We start from the raw sequence: 19,931 nt of genomic DNA, 5'->3' as shown, positions 1-19,931 counted from the left end.
TCTTATATGCTTAAAGTCTCTCTCTCTCTCTCTCTCTCTCTCTCTCTCTCTCTCTCTCTCTCTCTCTGCATACAACTTTCTTACCCTGCACAGTAAATGAAAGTAACCTAATTGTTATCTTATAGAAAAAATAGGGATCAAGCAATATGAAAAAAAAGAAGGAAAACGCAGGAAAAAAGATGAAAATATGAAAAAGAACAACAAGATAAGAAAAAGAAACAAAATAGAAACCCGAAATATAAAAAAAATCAAATAAATAAAAACAAACTACAAATAAACTTCAAAATCCAAATGAAAAGAAATGAAAAATATGGAAGAGGCCCCGTTGAAAAGACAGATCCCGAAGTGACGTCTTCACAACACCAGCTGACTGCCCACTCCCTGCCAGGTAATTACTGCTACACCCTTCCATACACCAATTACCGGGACACTGCGGCGACATAGGACCACCTGAGTGTGTCCTCCGCCATTATTAGTGACGTGGGGGGCGTTAATTGAGGGGAAGGCAGGTAAATGAGAACGTGTGTTGAAGTGTTGCTGGAATACACTCCTTGTTTACGTCACTGGGAATTCTGATGTGTTTGGATTTCTTTTGTTTCTTCATTTTTTGGGTGTTTAGTTGTTCTTGTGCTTGTTTTGGGTGTTTTATTTTTTCTTTCTATTTCCTGTATGTTCTGCAAATTTTTCAGGTATTATTGCAGTTTAAACCAATACACCACACGTAATTATACACATTCGCAGTCTACATCAAACTTCAACGAGCATTTATAACCCCACTTTACCTTATTAGAAAATGGGGTTAGGTTAGAATAGGTTACAACCCTGCTTTCCCAGGAGGTCCCCAAGCTTGTTAGACAGGGAAATAGAATATAAGATAGGGTATATTGGTTGAAACTACAATTTTACCTTATTTTTCTTTCTCGTAGTGTTTTTACCATGCTTTTGTGGAAATAATCGTAATCTTACACATTCCACCCATTAATTATATGTTTCCAGGCAAAATGTGTGTGTTCATTTTTTTTTATTGTGATCTGTAGAGTGAAAGAATCAACTGTGTCATTATGTTGTTGAATTAATTGTTGCATAGACTTTGAGATGAAAATACCAATCATTTTTAAGTTCACCTGAGAGAGAGAGAGAGAGAGCACAGATATGAAGAATAAAAGTGTGCAGTAGGTAGACAATGATGGAAAGAGAGGAGAGATAGATAGATAGATAGAGAGAGAGAGAGAGAGAGAGATATTATGTACTTTATATTACTGTAACATTTAGGAGTGTATGCAAAATATTGACAATTATTGAGGCTATTTAGACTTTCTGAAAACCTTAATATATAAATAGAAAAAACACTTTGTTCACAGATATAACCTTCAAGTCGTCACCACCACCACCACCACCACAATGTTCTCCAACCTCAAGAGTAAAATTGGGGACGTGGACCTGAAGCGCCTCTCGTCCCCCACTACCCTGACTGGGTCCAGACAGCGGTCCCGCCAGCAGACCCCCGGCAGCGTCACCCCTACCCCCTCCACCTCACACTCCCGCCAGCCCTCTGTGGTGTCCCTGCCTGGTCTGGTGTCCGCTAGCCCACCCCTCTCACCCACCACCACCACTGCAGATCAGGAGAGACCCGGCCTGGAGAAGGTGTGTGTGTGTGTGTGTGTGTGTGTTTTAGGATTTTTGGGTGAAATATCTTGATTTGCTTTAGGCGTTTCATGCGTTTGTTTGTATAAATGGACACTTTATTCTGTTTTAAGCCATTTACAAGTTCTTATAGAAGACATTTTGATGGACCATATCTTCCGAGTCCACCTGTAACTATTTGGTTGTGGTCAATAAATATCTATCTATGTATCTATCTGTGTGTGTGTGTGTGTGTGTGTGTGTGTATGTAATAACAATGATGGTAAACCCCAAAATAAAATCCTAATTAGAGGCATTTAATCCTCCCCCACAAATAAACTCCCAATAAACCCACAAAACAACCCCAGTAAATCCCCCAAAGTAAACACAATAATCCCACTAAATAATCTCAAAATAAATGCAATAAACCTCAAAATTTTCCAAACCAAAAGAGTTCAAAACCTCAAAATTTTCAAAATCTCAAAAATTTCATAACCTCAAAAAATTTCAATACCCCAAAAATTTTCAAAATCTCAAAATTATGAAAAGAAAATTTTTTCATAACTCAAAAATTAAAAACCCAAAATTTCAAAAACCCAGAAATTTCATAACCCCAAAATTTTAAACTCAAAATTTTCTAAACCCCAAAATTTTCAAAACAAAAATTTTTTAAACCCAAAACTTTCCAAAACCCAAAATTTTCAAAATCCAAATTAACGCCAAAATACCCCCAGAGTAATCAACAAATAACCCCAAATACCACTAAAATAACCCCAACACACCCAAATATACAGGAACAAGAGCTGGAACATGAAATCTCGAAGTTACGTTTGGCACTGGAGGCTCAGCAGGACTCGGCACTGGACCGCCTCAATGCCAAGGAGCGTGAGTGGAGGGCCAGGCTGGAGGAGGAGAGGGAGAGGGCAGCAGGGATGGCCAAGGAGCTGCAGGAGGTACTGGAGAGGGAGAAGAAGATGAAGGAGCAACTGGAGGCTTCTGAGGGGAACAAGATGAGTGTGGCCGCCCAGCTCAAGCAAGCCCAGGGTAGGTGTGTGTGTGTGTGTGTGTGTGTGTTTTGTCTTATTTATTCATTTATTTTTTTTTGTGTGTGTCTGTGTGTATGTGTGTGTTATTAATGTTTTTGTTTGTGTTCCTTTGTGTGTGTGTGTGTTTGTGTTTGGTTTGTTTTTGTTTCTTTTTATTTTATTTGTGTTGTCTCGTTTTTTTCTTTTTCTTTGTGTGTTTTTTGTGTTTTGTTTTGTTTATTTATTTTTTTTTTTTTTTTTTTTCTTTGTGTGTGTGTCTGTGTGTGTTAGTGTTTGTGTGAGAGAGAGAGAGAGAGAGAGAGTTTATCTGTATTTATTTATCCTTTTCTATTATTTTTATCATTTTATTGTTTGAATATAAATTTTTCTGTTTTCATATTTGAGAGAGAGAGAGAGAGAGAGAGAGATGTGCATGTGTCTTTTCTTACCTCCTTGCCTAATATTTGTGTATAATTTGTGTATAATTTCTTTTCCATTTATTTACTGTATTTTCTGTGTTTTTCCCCTTGTATGTGTGTTTGTGTGTCACCCGTTACGTCTGTATATATATTTAGTACGTGTTTTTTTCCCTATTATTTTGTCACTTTCCATTTATTTCCCCCTTTTCTTTGCTTGCACATTTTCTTCTCTATTTCCGTCTTTCTCTCCTTCACCGTTGTCTTGCGTTGCTTGTTTGTTTACTCTTGTCTTGCGTTGTTTACCTGGTGTGTGGTCAGCAAGTACTTTGTTTATTGTTGATGTGTTACTGCTGTGTTAGAGAGAGAGAGAGAGAGAGAGAGAGAGAGAGAGAGAGAGAGAGACAAATAGAAGATATATTAAACAAAGGAAATTATGTGGAATGTGTGTCTGTGTATACTTATTTTCTGAGAGAGAGAGAGAGAGAGAGAGAGAGAGAGAGAGAGAGGTTTTTAAGACAGATAGATAGAAAGATAAAAGATATATTGAACTAACCAAATGATGTGAAATGTCTGTAGTGTATTTTGTGGGTATGAGAGAGAGAGAGAGAGAGAGAGAGAGAGAGAGAGAGAGAGAGAGAGAGAGAGAGAGAGAGTAATAGCATTTATCTAACTTTGTCATTTTTCCAGGTTACTAGAGTGAATGCAGTGGAAAGAAAGAACATTATGTACAACCATTAAGACAACTAGCGATGTTTTTTTTTAGGGTACTAGAATTAATGGAATGGGAAAAGAGAAAACATTATCTATAAACATTTAGACAACTAGTATTTTTTTTTTTCTTAGGGTACTAGAATGAAAAATAGAACAAAAGACAAAATAACCACCAAGAACCATAAGTAATAATAGAAAAAAGAAAAAAAGAAGCAGAAAAAAAAGGACTTAGGTGTTGCATCTTAACCATTTCAATACTGGAACGCATTTTCTACCTTGAGATTTGTGTACGATAAGACCATTTTACTAACCCCTTCAGTACTGGAACACATTTTTACCTTAAGATTTGTGTACGATAAGACCATTTTATTAATCCCTTCAGTACTGGGACACATTTTTACCTTGAGGTTTGGGTGTGATTAGACAAGTTTATTGACATTACGAAGGGTCTATAGAAGTCAGAAGATTCATGGCTAGACTCTTCACTATTTTAATCACCATATAAGTTTCCGAAGCTGTATAAAATCGCCAAATAGTAAGCAGAATGAATATTAAAATGTGCCGTGGTACTGAAGGGGTTAACATTATTGAGTGTCTATGGGGTGTTGGAAGATAAATGACCACAGTCTTCGATATTCTAATCTCCCCATGAGTTTCTGAAGCTGTATAAAATCACCAAATAGTAAGCAGAATGAATATGAAAATGCATCTTGGTACTGAAGAGGTTAACTAAATGTCGGTTGTGTCATGTCAAGCAGTGTGTGGGTGAGTCGTTAACAGGTGTCATGCGCTCTCCTTCCCCCCGCCCTGCACCCCCTCATTGATGTTCCTTCCCTGTTGTTTTCAGCCAGAGTCAAAGGTAAGTCTTGCTGGCACACACACACACATACACACACACTCACAGCTTGGCCAGGCTTGAGTGGGTGTGGGTGGAGGTGTTAGTGTAGTGTGGCACCATGAACGGTCTCTGCCTGCCCCTGGTGAGTGAGAGAGTGAGTGGTGACTGCAGGGAACACTTTCTTGGTGATTTTGGTGCTGTGATTTTCTTTGATGCTGTCGTAGAGTGGTGTTTCTCTCTCTCTCTCTCTCTCTCTCTCTCTCTCTCTCTCTCTCTCTCTCTCTCTCTCTCTCTCTCTCTCTCTCTCTCTCTCTCTCTCTCTCAGGTACATTAATAGAGTTTACATGTATTTTTCAGCTAAGATCTTGGTTGGATTAACTGTGAGAGAGAGAGAGAGAGAGAGAGAGAGAGAGAGAGAGAGAGAGAGAGAGAGAGAGAGAGAGAGAGAGAGGGAGGGAGAGAGAGAGAATGTGTAAATGAATGTGTGTGTGTGTGCGTGCGTGTGTATGTGTGCCAAGTCACAGCCAGCTTCCCACCTCTCAAAGCACTCCACTTACACACTGAGAAGAACCATCACCTCAGCCTTTGTTTCTGCCTTTATATCTCGCCAACTTGATTTACTTACTTTATTTACTTTAAGACCCCTTCAATTCACTTGCACTTAGGTCAGAAATAACGGCCTTACTGCTATTCAAAGCCTTATCGCCACCACAGACCTGAGCTGCTGCATGTTGACACTATTGGTACCACATCACTATTCTGTCTTTGCTATCTTCATCTAACAGTGCTCTAAATATGTTACCTCTTTGTCTTCCTCTTGATTGGTGGTGGTGGTGGTGGTATCTATGTAAACAGCTCGCATTTCATTCTCTCTCTCTCTTTCTTTTTTTTTTTTTTTATATATATATAGTTTAGAGGTAGAAGGAACCTGTTTTTTGTAGTTAGAAGCTGAGATTACCTGTTTACCTTTTCTCTTAATTGGTGGTGGTGGTGGTGGTATTTATGTAGACAGCCCACATTTAACTCACTATAACTGTTTTTTTAGTTTAGAGGCACAAGGAACCTGTTTTTATTAGCGTAGAAGCTGAGATTACCTGTTTACCTTTTCTCTTAATTGGTGGTGGTGGTGGTGGTATCTATGTAAACAGCCCACATTTCACTCTCACTGTAATTTTTTTTTCTAGTTTAGAGGCACAAGGAACCTGTTTTTTTTTTTTTTTTGTAGTGCTGGAGCTGAGGTGACTCCCTGCATCATGTACTCTGCTAAAAAGAAAAACAGTCCGCTCATATTTTCTTTCCTTCCTCGGTGAATTGGAAGGATGCATGTGAAGGAGGTGGTGGTGGTGGTGGTGGTGGAGGAGGAGGGCTGTAGAGATAATGACTAAAGCTTTCTTCCTCCTCAGCTTACATATATCCAGCGTTTCTTTCCCTCTTGCTAGCCTGCTCCTGCACCTCAGCTTCTTCCCCTCCGTTAACCATCCCCACTTCACCTCCCTCTGTCCCCCCCGAGAGCTGGTTCAGCCTGCCATCTCTCTCCTCTCATCCATAGCCCTATTTTTTAATATTCCAGCATCTTTAGTGGGTGTTCCTGTTTTCAGAAGTTTCCATGATTCTGTTCATAATTTAGCAAGATTTTTTTTTTCCTTTTCTTTTGTCCATCTTTTTCATTATCTTTCTTTCTTTTTTTTTTTTTTTTTACTTCTCTCATTTTCTTTAATATTTCAGCATTTTTTGTCTTTTTCCACAAATTTTCCATATCCCTGTTGATAGTTTTTTTTCTTTTCTTTTGTCTGTCTTTCTCTCTATCTCTCTTTCTCTCTATCTGTCCTTTCCTTCTTTTTATTACTGCTCCTCTCATTCTCTTCAATATTTCATCATTCTTTGTCTTATTGTTTTTCTGACAAATTTTCATTTCTGTTCATAGTTTAGCTAGATTTTTTTTTCCTTTTCTTTTTGTCTGTCTTTCCATCTCCTTTCCTTCTTATTACTTCTCTTTGTCTCTTCAACATTTCAACATCTATTTTTATCCCCAAGGCTAATATAATCTCCATTTTGTATCTCCAAGGCTAGAATAATCTCTTTTTTATCCCCCAAAGCTGGTATAACCTCTATTTTTATGGCCAGATGTGGTATAATCGTTCTATTTTTATAACCCAAGCAAGTGTGAGGATCTACTTTTATACTCAAGCTGTTATAATCCTTCTCTTTATTCCCTAAGCTAGTACAGTCTCGCCCCTTCTGCCCAGAGCTGCTGTGTTGTTGCTGTGTGCCTGCCTCTCTTCCCCACCCCCTAGCTACCTCCCTCCCTTACTTCTCTTCTCTGTCATTACTAGCATTGATCTGTGAAGTTGTACATTACACTAAGCTTCTAACACATGCACACACACACAGACACTGATTTTTTACACACACACACACACACACACACACACACACACACACACACACACACACACACACACACACTGATTTTTACACATGCACACACACACACACACACACACACACACACACACACACACACACACACACACACACACACACACACACACAATGGAAAATGTGTTAACTCAGTGGGTCAAAGAAGATACTAGGTTTGGAGGAGAGGGAGCATCGTCAAGACTGGACTTGGTCTTTAGTACAGAGCCAATGGTCATTGAGGAGATGAGGGTGGAGTGCCCTTTAGCAAAGAGTGATCATGCAGTTTTGGAGTTCAAGGTGATAGACGAAGAGAAATCTAGAAGAAATGAAGAATATAAAGTGGGAAGATGGAATTATGCCAAGACAGATTTTGGAAACCTAAAGAAATTCTTTCAAGAGACAAATTGGATGAAATTCAAGAGTGCTAAGGAGCAAATGAAAAGTGGAAGGAATTTATAAAAATATACAAAGAAGGTGAGAAAAATTTGTACCAATAAGACAACATAGAGAAGTTGGAAAGCAGGACTGGTTTAACGATAGATGTGAAAAGGCTAGAACAAGAAAAGAGGATGCATGGAAGAGGTGGAGAAGGAAAAGACGGATTAAGCAGTGGGAAAGTTACAAAAGAGCAAGAAATGAATATGTGTTGATTAGAAGAGAAGAAAGAAAGAAACAAGAAAAGGATATAATTGATAAATGTAAAGACCAACCAAGGCTTTTTACAGACATGTGAACAACAACATCAAAAATAGAGAAAGTATTGAAAGTTTAGAAGTAAATGGAGTATACAGTGAAGATCCCAGGAAATGGCAGAGGCTATGAATGGATGCTTTCGGAAGGTATTCACAAAGGAGACTGCTTTTGACAAACCACTGGTAATGGAACAGAAAGGGATTATGAAGGAGTTTCAAGTAACTGTGGAGGAGATCAAGAACATGATGGGGAGTTTAGAAGTGAGAAAAGCTGTGGGACCTGATGGGGTATCAGGATGGATTTTAAGAGAATGCAGGGAGCAATTGGCAGAAAAAGTTTGTGAAGTAATTGATGCCTCATTAAGGGAAGGTGTAGTGCCCCAAGACTGGAAAAGAGCTAACATTGTCCCAATCTATAAATCAGGTAACAAGAGAGACCCATTGAACTATAGACCAGTGTCACTTACAAGTGTGGTAGCTAAGATGTGTGAGAGGGTGGTGAAGACTAGATGGACAGACTTCTTGGAGAAAATGACATACTTTGTGAGTGTCAATTTGGTTTTAGGAAAGGGCGTTCATGCACGACAAACCTGATATGTTACTATTCGAGGGTGATAGATGTAATACAGGAAAGAGATGGTTGGGCTGATGGAATATATCTGGATTTAAAAAAGGCCTTTGATAAGGTACCACACCAGAGACTGATCTGGAAACTTGAAATGGTAGGAGGAGTGCATGGCAGTTTACTAAAATGGATGGAAGACTTTTGGTAGGAAGAGAAATGAGAACAATAATTAAGGACAGACCATCAGAATGGGGATTGGTGGAGAGTGGAGTTCCACAGGGATCAGTGTTGGCACCAGTAATGTTCGCAGTCTACATAAATGACATGGTGGATGGGGTGTCCAGTTATGTGAGCCTATTTGCAGACGATGCAAAATTGTTAAGAAAAGTGAGATGTGACAAAGATTGCGAACTACTCCAGGAAGACTTGGACAGAATATGGAAATGGAGCTGTACATGGCAAATGGAGTTCAACACGACAAAATGCAAGAAAATAGAGTTTGGCAAGAGTGAAAGAAGAATCAGGAGTATGTACAAGATAGGAAATGAAGACATAAAACCAGTCATGAAGAAAAAGACCTTGGGGTGACAATTACCAATGACCTATCGCCAGAGAGACATATAAACAAAATAATTGGAGAAGTATTGAACTTATTGAGGAACATAAGAGTGGCGTTCAGATATTTAGATGAAGAAATGATGAAGAAAATAATTACTGCAATGATAAGACCGAGGCTTGAATATGCAACAATACAGTGGGCTCGAACTTAAAGAAACACATAAGGAAACTAGAGAAAGTACAGAGGGCTGCAACGAAAATGGTGCCTGACTTAAGAGATTTGACTTATGAAGACAGACTGAAAAGAATGCAACTTCCAACCCTGGAAAACAGAAGAGAAAGGGGAGACCTGATAGCAATATACAGAGTGATGATTGGCATGGAAAAATGGATAGGGAAGATCTGTGTATGTGGAATGGAAGAATGTCGAGAGGGCATGGGAAAAACTAAAATGGCCACTTATAGGAGAGATGTGAAAAATATAGCTTCCTCATAGAAGGGTGGAAGCATGGAATAGTTTAGACGTGGAAGTGGTCAACGCAAGGAATATTCATGATTTTAAGAAAAAGCTGGACATTAATAGATATGGAGACGGGACAACACGAGCATAGCTCTTTTCCCGTATGTTACAATTAGGTAAATACAATTAGGTAAATACACACACACACACACACACACACACACACACACTGCGTAGTGTAGTGGTTAGCACGCTCGACTCACAATCGAGAGGGCCGGGTTCGAGTCCCGGGAAGCAGCGAGGCAAATGGGCAAGCCTCTTAATGTGTAGAGTGTGTTCACCTAGCAGTAAATAGGTACGGGATGTAACTCGAGGGGTTGTGGCCTCGCTTTCCCGGTGTGTGTTGTTTGATGTGGTCTCAGCCTTACCTGAAGATCAGTTACCACGAGCTCTGAGCTCTTTCTGTAGGGGAAAGGCTGGCTGGGTGACCAGCAGATGACCATGGTGAATAACACACACACACACACACACACACACACACACACACACACACACACACACACACACACACACACACACACACACACACACACACACACTGAGAGGCACACCCACAGAATGACAGGTGTGTTGTGTGGTGTGTTGCAGGTTTGGAGGTGAGGGTGTGTGAGATGCAGGACAACTATGACCAGCTGGAGGGGCTCAATGCACAGGAGGGAGCCAAGGTCAAGCATATGGTGAGTGTTAATGGTGACGTGTTCAAATCCTAACACTGTTTATTTACTGTTTATTATTATTATTATTATTATTATTATTATTATTATTATTATTATTATTATTTATTATTATTATTTTCTTTTATTTATTTATTTATTTTATTTATTTATTTTTTTGGCATTGTGGATTTTTTTTTTTCTTTGTTTTTCTTGGTTTGTCTTCTTTTTCCTGTTATTCATTCCCTTGTCCTTCAGTTTTCCTCTTTTTCTTTTTCTTTTTTCTTCTTTCTCCTTTGTTTGTCGTCTCCTTTTCCTGTCTTTCATTCTCTCTCTCTCTCTTTCTTCCCATTTTCCTTTTCATCCATTTGTCCCTCATTCCTTCCTTCTGTCAATCTTCTATTTCATTCCCTGTATCAACTCTCCTCATTCCTTCTATTTCATTCCTTCTATCCTGTATATTATTCCTTCACTTTATCTATCCTTGCCTTTATTTAGTTCATATTTATTTCTAACTTAATCTAACTTAACCTTAATCTAAGCTAATCTTTACCTAACCTTACCTAGCCTTTATTTCCCTCATAGTTATTTCTCCTAACCTAACCTAACTTAACCTAACCTAACCTAGACTAACTTAACCTAACCTAATCTAATCTAATCTAACCCAAGCCAACCCAACCCATCCCATCCCATCCCATCCCATCCCATACCATCCCATCCCAGTCCCTCACTACCCTTGTTGCTGATTACAGTATTCCTGTTATCAACTCCGTCCCTCTTCCGCATCCTTTATTTTCCCTCACATCTGACTGTCTTAACTAACCTAACCAAACCAAACTTAACGAAACCTAACCTAACCTAACCTAACCTAATTTAACCTCTCACTCCCCGAACAGCTTTTGAATGCTAACAGTGAGCTGGACCACCTGAAGGAGGAGTTGAGACAGAAGACAGAGGCACTAGCGGCAACTGAGGCCAGGCTGGGGCGACTCCATGGCTTAGAGGAGAGGGTTGGGGCACTCAGCGAGGAGAAGACCGAACTGGAAACACAAGTGGCGGGGCTCGGACAGAAGCTTAGGGCGGCTGAGGCTAGGTATGTGTGTGTCATGGTGCTGAAGGGATAAAAAAATACTCTAAAGATTGCTAAGTTTAAAAAAAAATTCTCGTGGAGGCTTATAGCGGCTACCCTGAACCCCCCACCCCCTACCCCTGCGCTGATAAGGTTCCCCTCTTGCATTGGTGGTGTGGATTGGTGCAGTGTGTTATGGTGTTGGAAGGTGGTGTTTTTTTCTGGTATTCTGTGGTGTTTTGAGTGGTGATGAGTGTTGTGGTGATGTGTGGTAGTAGTGCTGTAAGCTGTGGTGATGCTGGGTGTGTCGCACGCTATGTAGTAACAAAATGAATTAACACGACAGATAAAACACACTTGAAACAGTAAACAGTTGAAAAAAAAAGAAAAAATACAGTTACATTAATATAAAACTTCTTCACATACCCTATTTCACCCCCATTATCACCCCCATCATCCCCCATCACCCCATCACTCCCAATCACCCAATCACTCCCAATCACCCAATCACTCCCAATTACCCCACAATCACCTCCCATCACCCCCTTTCACCCCAATCACCCCACAATTACATCCCACCATCCCCCATCACCCCTCCCATCACATCCCATTACTCCACATTACCCCACATCACTCCCAATTACTCCATCACCCCCATTACCTCCAGTTACCTCTCAGTTACCCCTAATCATCCCCAGTCACCCCTCAATCACCCCATTACCCATTACCCCATTCAGATGCCGAGCAGTGGAGGAGTCAAAGGAGGAGGAGGTGCGGCACTTGGAGGGGCGCGTGGCAACCTTAGAACATCGGCACTCACAGTCTGGCCTTCAGGAGACAGACCGCGTACAGGCACTCATTAAGGAGGTGAGGCTTTGATGCTGTGATGCTGTGGTGGTGGTGTGTGTGGTGTGGCTGTGGTGGTGGTGTGTGTGGTGTGGCTGTGGTAGTGGTGGTGTGTGGTGAGGCTGTGGTGGTATGTGTTTTTTTGTTGTTGTTGTTGTTGTTGTTGTTGTTGCTTATTGGATCTAATTTGCTTAATGGTTAAATCTTCCTTTTATTTTTTTTCTTGTGTTTCTTCTTTTCCTTTTTCTTCTTTTTTTTTCCAGTCTATTCTTTTTTCCTCTTATTCTTCTCTTTTTCCTTCTCTTCTTCTTTTTCTTGTTCTCTTTATTTTTCTACTTTTTCTTTCTTTTCTTCTTTTCTTTTTCTTTTCTTCTTTATTCTTCTTTATTTTGATCTCTTCTTGTTATTCTTCCACACCTTTAGTAAAGTCAGGCAAATTTAACCTAACCTAATGTAACCCAACCCAACCTCACCTCACCTCACCTCACCTCACCTCACCTCACCTCACCTCACCTCACCTCACCTCATCTCATCTCATCTCATCTCATCTCATGTCACCAATTTAGCACCATAATCTAACATGACCACTTCTCACCTCACCAATTTAGCTTCATAACTTGACCTCACCTCACCAATTTAGCATCATAACCAAATTTCCTTCCCCCGCCACCAGAGGGAAGGGGTGGAGCACAGTTTGGAGGAGACAAGGCAGCAACTGAACAACATCAAGGCTTCATGGAGCACCAAGATCACCAGCCTAGAGGAGCAGATTCACCACCTTAATGCCAAGATTGCGGAGGATCAGGTCGGTGGTGAAGGGACATGGTGAAGTGGTGCTGTGTGTGTCTAATAGTGGGGTAGTTTGGTGGTGATTGGTGTGTGGTGGTGTGTGGTGATTATGTTGAAGGTAGTAGTGATGGTGTGGTGATGTGAGATGGTTTGATGGTGATGGTGTGTGTATGGTGTGTGGTGGTAGTGGTACAGTGTTGTGAAGTAGTGGTGGTGATTGTGTTATTGTATATGTGTGTGTGGTGATGTGGTGGTGGTGTTGTGGTGATTCTGTATGTGTGTGTGTGTGTGTGTGTGTGTGTGTGTGCGCATTTGATTATTACTATGTCTTACCTTCTCAATTTTATTCTCCTTGTGTTCTTATTGATATTTATTTTTCTGCATACTTATCTAATTATCTATGTTTATCTATTTACCTATTACCATTAAGATACTTTTACATTCATTTAACCATCAATTATGCAATACTAAACCCTTATAACTCTCTCTCTCTCTCTCTCTCTCTCTCTCTCTCTCTCTCTCTCTCTCTCTCTCTCTCTCTCTCTCTCTCACACAGACTGATCTTCAAGCTGCAGAGGAAAGAACCACAACCCTCACCTCCACCATCCACTCCCTGAAGGCAGAGGTGAAGGGGCTGCAGGAGGCCAAGGCAGAGGCAGAGCGGAGGCTGGTGGGGGAGGTGGAGCGGCTGGAGGAGGATGTGGAGACCCTCAGATGGCAGCTAGGGCAGAAGGAGGCTAGGGAGAAGGAGCTGGCCGGGCGATTGGTGAGTTTGTAGTGGTGGTGTTGGTGTTTGGATTTGTGTTTTGTGTTCTTTGTTTGTTTCAGTGGTTCTTGTGTTGTGCTTTGTGTTTCATTTTGTATTTTTTTGTGTGTGTTTCTTTTCTTCTTTCAAGCTTCATTGAATATTTCAGTTTCTTCCATTTTCTTTTGTCAAGTTCCATTTTCTTTTTTTTTTCTTTTTATTTCCTTCAGTGGTTCTCATTTTGTACTCCAAATGTTACCCAGTGTTTCAGTTTCCTTAGTTCCCTTCCTTCAAGCTTCACCCAGCACATGATTACCTCTCAAAACCTCCTGCCTTTACTTTACTTCTATTTTCTTGACATACCAGCTTACTTAACCTAATGCATCTTCCTCCTTGCATCTTCCCACTCTTATACCTCACCCAGTCTTCCCTGTTGTAGTGTCAGTCAGTACTTCTTTATCGAGTCTCGTCCTGTATCTCTCTTACTGTATTATTTTTGTAGTGCCATAACTTCTATACACTTCCCTCAGCATAGTGCCTCATCCAGTGCCTCTTCGTTTATTATTGTTGCTGTGGTGTCATAAGTGTCTCATCCAGTGCCTTTCTTACTGTAATATTGCTGTGGTGCCATAACTTCTATACACCTCCCTCAGCCTAGTGCCTCCCCAGTGCCTTTCTTACTGTAATATTGTGTGGTGCCATAACTTCAGTTCCTCATCGGGTGCCTCCCTACAGAGTGCCGAGGAGGAGAAATGTCGTTCCTGCACCGGTGTCCTTCAAGCAAAGATTGAAACCATTGCCTCTTTGGAAATCACCGTCACTGAGCTGGAGGGGAAGCTGGCCGAGACAGAAACCAGCTTGACCACCACCTGTGAGGAGCTGCAGAAGGCACAGGCAGAGAAGAAGAGGCTGCAGGAGTCCATAGCGAGGGAGAGGGGTGCCACGGAGGCTGCAGAGAAGGGCCGAGCTGAGGTAGAGGCCAGGCTGGAGGTCGTGTCTGGAGAGAAGGAGAGGCTGTCCAGGAACCTCGATGAGTATGCGGAGCGTGTGGAGACTCTGGAGAAGAGCGATGTGGAGAGGGAGAAGGAGCAGAGAGAAGGTGTGGAGAGGTTGGCAGAGCTGGAGGCAAGGCTGGAGGAGGTGAACAGGGAAGCGCAGGGTCTCCGGGAGCAGCTAGATGCATCAGAGGCAGACCTGGTGAACAAGATTGAGGAGTCTGAGGTGGTGAAGACGCTGAGGGAGAACGTGAAGGCAATGGAGGAGGAACTGACGGAGAGTAAACAGGTAAACATCGACACACTCACACACCACTTGGTAAATAGTCTTAACCCCTTCAGTACTGGGACTCATTTTTACCTTGAGATTAGTGTATGATTAGACCATTTTATTGACATTAGAAAGGGTCTATAGAGGTCAGAAGATTAATGGCCACAGTCTTCACTATTTTCATCCCCACATAAGTTTCTGAAGCTGTATAAAATCAGCTAATAGTAACCAGAATGGATATGAAATTGTGAAGTTTGCTTGTGATTAGACCATTTTATTGACATTAGGAAGGGTGTATGGAGATCAGAATATTAATGGCTACAGTCTTTACTTTTCTAATCCCCCACATGAATTTCTGAAGCTGTACAAAATCACCAAATATTAAGCAGAATGAAAATAGAAATGCATTATGATACTGAAGGAGTTAAGGCTACAGAACACTTTGAGCATTTCATTGTGAGATGAAGTGATTAGTAGCAGCAAAAGTGAAGCATTAAATCTTTACGAGCATCTACAAGGAAGAAGCAGATTAAAAAAGGATAGATTTTGTCATTTTTAACCAGTTTCTATATTGGCAGTGGCTGTAGAACTAGTAAAGATGAGTCACACAACCTAAGACGCAGAGGCAGAGGCTGGTGGACTTCATAATGTTTGTTTGTTTTATGTCCTTTCAAAAAAACACAATGAAAAAAAAAACAATGAACACAAAGGAAGAAAAAACAAAACAAAACACAGACAAAAGAAATAGAAGCAGGAAAAAATGGGAAAGAAATAAGAAGAAAGAGAGAAAGAGGAAAAAAGAAAAGACAAAAAATAATTTGAAAGACTAAAAAGATACATTACAATGATCTTATAACAACATACCAATAAGAGTAAGATTATTAAGCCTCCTCATTCCTACAGAACCTCAAAATACAAAGGCAGCGGCTGGCGGACATGAAGAAGACACTGCAGCGAGAACTCCGCCTAACCCCGGACACCAGTGACTCGACAGCACCACCGCCACCACCACCGCAGGCCGCACCACCACCACCACTGGCCACGTCCTCCGCTGCGATCATTGACACCTCTGCGTCTTACCAGCCAGAGACACAGCAGCAGCAGCAGTGGGAGGCGAGGATGGCGGCTGGCAATGGTATGTGTGTGTGTGTGTGTGTGTGTGTGTGGTTTTGTGATCGTGATTCAATTTTTTGTTCTTTCTTGTTGTTTTTTGGTTTTTGTTCTTGTTTATCTTCTTTTTCTTATTCTTCTATTTCCTTTTCCACACTTTGAGCATATCACTGTTCACTGTGAGACAAAGTGATCAACTGACACCAGAAGTAAGTAATGTATTAAATATATATACTACTACTATCAGTTTTACAAGGAAGAGAAAGGGGAGTTAAATCAAATTAAGTCTAGATTTTGTCATTTTTTTTTAACCAGGTCCCTGCAAAAATTAGTCCTGAATGAATTAAAATAGGACTCCCTGCCAAATAATCCTGAATGAATTAAAATGTACCTCCCTGCTTCCCTTCCCTTCAGGCCCCACCTCCGCCACCAATGGGAACGACAACTACTGTACCATCAACCTGGCCTACCTGAAGCACGTCATTATCAAGTACCTCACCTCGCGGGAGTATGAGGTGCGCTGAGAGAGAGAGAGAGAGAGAGAGAGAGAGAGAGAGAGGAGAGGAGAGGGAGGGAGGGAGGGAGGGAGGGAGGGAGGAAGGGAGATAGCGAGAGAAAAAGGGGAAAATAAAACAGGTAGAGAGAGAGAGAGAGAGAGAGAGAGAGAGAGAGAGAGAGAGAGAGAGAGAGAGAGAGGGAAGGAGGGAGAGAGCATGAGAAAGGGAAAAAAAAAGAGAGATAGAGAGAGAGTTATTTTGCCTTATTTTTAGCTATATTAAGAGAGAGAGAGAGAGAGAGAGAGAGAGAGAGAGAATATGTTGTCATGCCTTATTTTTAGCTCTAATTGCCACTTTTCCCATCCATCTCTGTCAGTCTTCCACCATCTTCCCCTTCCACCACCATCACAGCTTCTTACACTCTTCCACATACACTAACCTAACTTAATCACTACTTTTCTCCTCCACCTCTATCAATCTTCCACTAAATTTTGTCCTCTACTTACATTGAGTTAACCAATCTTAACCTCTCCTCTCCACCTCCATCAATCTTCCACCTAATTTTGCCCTCCACTTACCATACATTGAGCTAATCTATCTTAACCTCTCCTTCCACCTCTCTCAGTCTTCCACCACCTTTGCCCTCCACCACTATCACAACTTTCCACTCTTCCACATAAGCTAACCTAACTCTTATAACTTTTCCCATCCACCTACATCAATCTTCCACAGCTTCTTCCACTTTTCCACATACACAAACCTAATTCTTATCACGTTTCTCCTTCACCTCCATCAATCTTCCACTAAATTTTTCCTTTCCACTCTTCCACACACACAAAGCTAACTCGTATCACTTTTCCCATCCACCTACATCAATCTTCCACCACCATGACAGCTTCCACTCTTTCATATGCCTAACCTAACTTAATCACCATTTTTCTCTTCCACCTCTATCAATCTTCCACCACCATCACAGCTTCCTCTCTTCCATGTACAATAACCAAACTCTCATCACTTTTCTCCTCCTCCTTCAATCTTCTACCACCGTCACAGCTTCCACTCTCCCACATGCCTAACCTAACGTGTCTCTCCACCAAGGCCGTGCATCTGACTCGAGCCGTGGCCACACTGCTCCACATGAACCCCGAGGAGGAGCGACTGCTTAGGGAGACGCTGGAGTGGAAGATGTCGTGGTTTGGGTCAAAGCCTAATCTGGGTAAAGGACAGGGCGCCCTCACCATCCCCCCCTCACAATGACACGTGTGGGTGTGGCCCTAATCCACCCAGCCCTCCACTGGCCCCCAGCTGACCCCCACACTGGCCTGGTGGGGGTTCAGGTACTGGTATTGGTGACTGACGTGGCCTGGGAACACCACTCACCACACTGCTCACTGTTACTGGTGATGTGTGGTGTGTGTGTGTGTTTATGTGTGTGTGTGTGATGAGGAGGTGAGGTGCTAAGGGGCAGTGTGTGTGTGTGGATGGTGATGTGACACTGGTTGCTACATTAGAGAGAACAAACACACACACACACACACACACACACACACACACACACACACACACACACACACACACACACACACACACACACACACACACATTAAATGATATGTGAGAGGTGAACGTTAGGCAAACAAATTAAAACGAGTAACTTTATTGCATCTTTATTACACTGCTTCCTCCTTCCAAGAGAGAGAGAGAGAGAGAGAGAGAGAGAGAGCTTCCCAGGCATAGCAGTAATCTCATCAAAAGTAGCATTATTTAGAGTCACACCTTTTATAATAACCACCCTAGCGGTCTCAGTGGTGGATGTCCCTTGTCCACATCAGGGAAGAGTCCGCAGCACTGTTTTCCACCTCACTTTGCTGATTACTGAGTCCACATAGCACTAACACTCTGCTGGCTGACTTTTTATCATTGTTATCTTATTTATTATAGTTCTTTGTGTGTCCATAAGAATGTGGGGATGTTTGGGACAGGTTAGTGTGTGGAGGTGAAAGAGGTGAAGAATGTGCCCCTGTCATAGCTTTCAGTTCTTCCTCAGTGTTATCAGGATTGGATCACTGTGCACTACTGGGAAAAACACTCTAACTTGGTGCGAGAAATGAATGAAATGAATCGAAAACTACACTATTTTGACAGCATAGAAAAGCGTTATTCTTTCTTGAGGTGGAAACAAAAAAACTGACACACACACACACACACACAGTTTAGCATTTTCATCCCTCAGCCTCATACCAGGTTAGAGTTGTTTCAGTAGTGTCTCGAGGATCATGCCAAGAGTTCAGGTACAGAATATTCTCCCCACACTGCCCGGAGAAGGTCAGCTTGCCTCTGTCCCTTACCGTAAAGTCAGGTTACTGCACTGAAGGTTGAGGTAATGCTGGCTAATTGTTCAGTGTGTGTGTGTGTGTGTGTGTGTGTGTGTGTGTGTGTGTGTGTGTGTGTGTGTGTGATTACCAGGAAGGTCATTATCATCTCTGTTCTTGTGTTCACTGTTCCTTTCCACATCACTGCCACAGCCTCTCAATTCCTTTACTAAGAATTACAAATAGGAGTGCTGGTGGTAGTGATGGTGGTGGTACTTTGGTTGTAAGAGCATATACAAGAATGATATTGTTTCTACTGAAGTGTTTTATCTGTTTCAGCTACTCATAATAACAGGAGGGTCACTTCTTTTCCCTTTCTTGAATCTGATGGTGGCTTGCCTAAATGGTCTCTAGACACATACATACACACACACATACATGCATACATACATACATACATACATACATACATACACACTGTCCCATCACCTTCCATGGAATTCTCTAGTCATATACACTGTGTGGGTTATTGTTTTTGTTGTTAAGTATTTCCTATGTTTGTTTCCATTCAGACATTTATATCAAGGTTTCTAATGTGTGACGTGCCTGATTGTGAAATGCCAAGTGTGTTTCCCCTGAAGGTGGTGTGTTGAGAGTCTTTGGTGAGGAGTATAGTGGTGGGGAAAGCCAGCATAGGTGCACCCAAGCTCATCACAACATCTTAACCATCCTTAGTGTGTGTGTGTGTGTGTGTGGGTGCTGGTGTGCGTCCTGCTGGTGTGAATTAAGGTCAGGAGTCTGGTAGCTGAGAAACATTGGTATAATTAAGTTTGTTGACATGCACCGAGGAATTAATATTAGGGAGTGTTTTGTGTATAGCTCTGTGTGTATACTCGGCTATATGCAAAATTCATTCCCACTTAGTTTTATAGTCTCCATTATGATGTTTCAGTACGTTTTCTAAATACAGATATGAAATGTAAATAGATATGTTTAATATATTATGCAAGTTTATACTCACTGTTTTCCTTGTCCCCTTGTGTGTGTGTGTGTGTGTGTGTGTGTGTGTGTGTGTGTGTGTGTGTGTGTGTGTATGAGACAGGAGGCTGTGTAGTGTGGCTGAGGTGCTGCTGAGGCTTCTGAGTGACTAAGTGATGCTGTAATAAAGACTAGAAACCCAAGGATCTAATGGCAAGAGGTATGTGATGAGAGCCCTGCAGCTTGGCACTTGTAGCTTGTGTGTACTGGCAAGGTAGCAACAGGGAAGTAGTG

General features: G+C 41.5%; 1 protein-coding gene across 3 annotated transcripts; it reads left to right on the top strand.

Moving 5' to 3' along the window:
• Positions 1-314: 314 nt before the first annotated feature.
• LOC123502540 (golgin subfamily A member 1-like) lies at positions 315-19,675 on the top strand. Of its 3 annotated transcripts, none has more exons than XM_045251657.1 (13): positions 315-388; positions 1,362-1,644; positions 2,418-2,667; positions 4,626-4,637; positions 9,961-10,049; positions 10,922-11,118; positions 11,832-11,961; positions 12,614-12,745; positions 13,286-13,495; positions 14,210-14,758; positions 15,644-15,875; positions 16,265-16,365; positions 17,446-19,675. In XM_045251657.1, exons 2-13 carry the CDS (start codon positions 1,402-1,404, stop codon positions 17,602-17,604), a joined length of 2,304 nt encoding a protein of 767 aa, XP_045107592.1. In that variant the 5' UTR covers positions 315-388; positions 1,362-1,401; the 3' UTR covers positions 17,605-19,675. The 3 variants fall into 3 exon arrangements, with proteins under 3 accessions (XP_045107592.1, XP_045107594.1, XP_045107593.1); XM_045251658.1 differs by lacking the exon at positions 315-388 and adding an exon at positions 489-509; XM_045251659.1 differs by lacking the exon at positions 4,626-4,637.
• Positions 19,676-19,931: the final 256 nt, after the last annotated feature.

Source organism: Portunus trituberculatus, chromosome 12 (genome assembly GCF_017591435.1).
Source record: "Portunus trituberculatus isolate SZX2019 chromosome 12, ASM1759143v1, whole genome shotgun sequence".
In the NCBI taxonomy this organism is placed as follows: Eukaryota; Metazoa; Arthropoda; class Malacostraca; order Decapoda; family Portunidae; genus Portunus; species Portunus trituberculatus.
The sequence above is the reverse complement of the archived record's forward strand: the minus strand, read 5'-3'. Positions and strand labels throughout refer to the sequence as shown.

Bases quoted from the DNA above. Each gene is read 5' to 3' on its own strand.
- LOC123502540 (XM_045251657.1), top strand. From the start codon at position 1,402: ATGTTCTCCAACCTCAAGAGTAAAATTGGGGACGTGGACCTGAAGCGC. The intron at 11,119-11,831 runs GTATGTGTGTGT...TACCCCATTCAG, and splicing joins CTTAGGGCGGCTGAGGCTAG to ATGCCGAGCAGTGGAGGAGT. The intron at 14,759-15,643 runs GTAAACATCGAC...TCATTCCTACAG, and splicing joins AACTGACGGAGAGTAAACAG to AACCTCAAAATACAAAGGCA.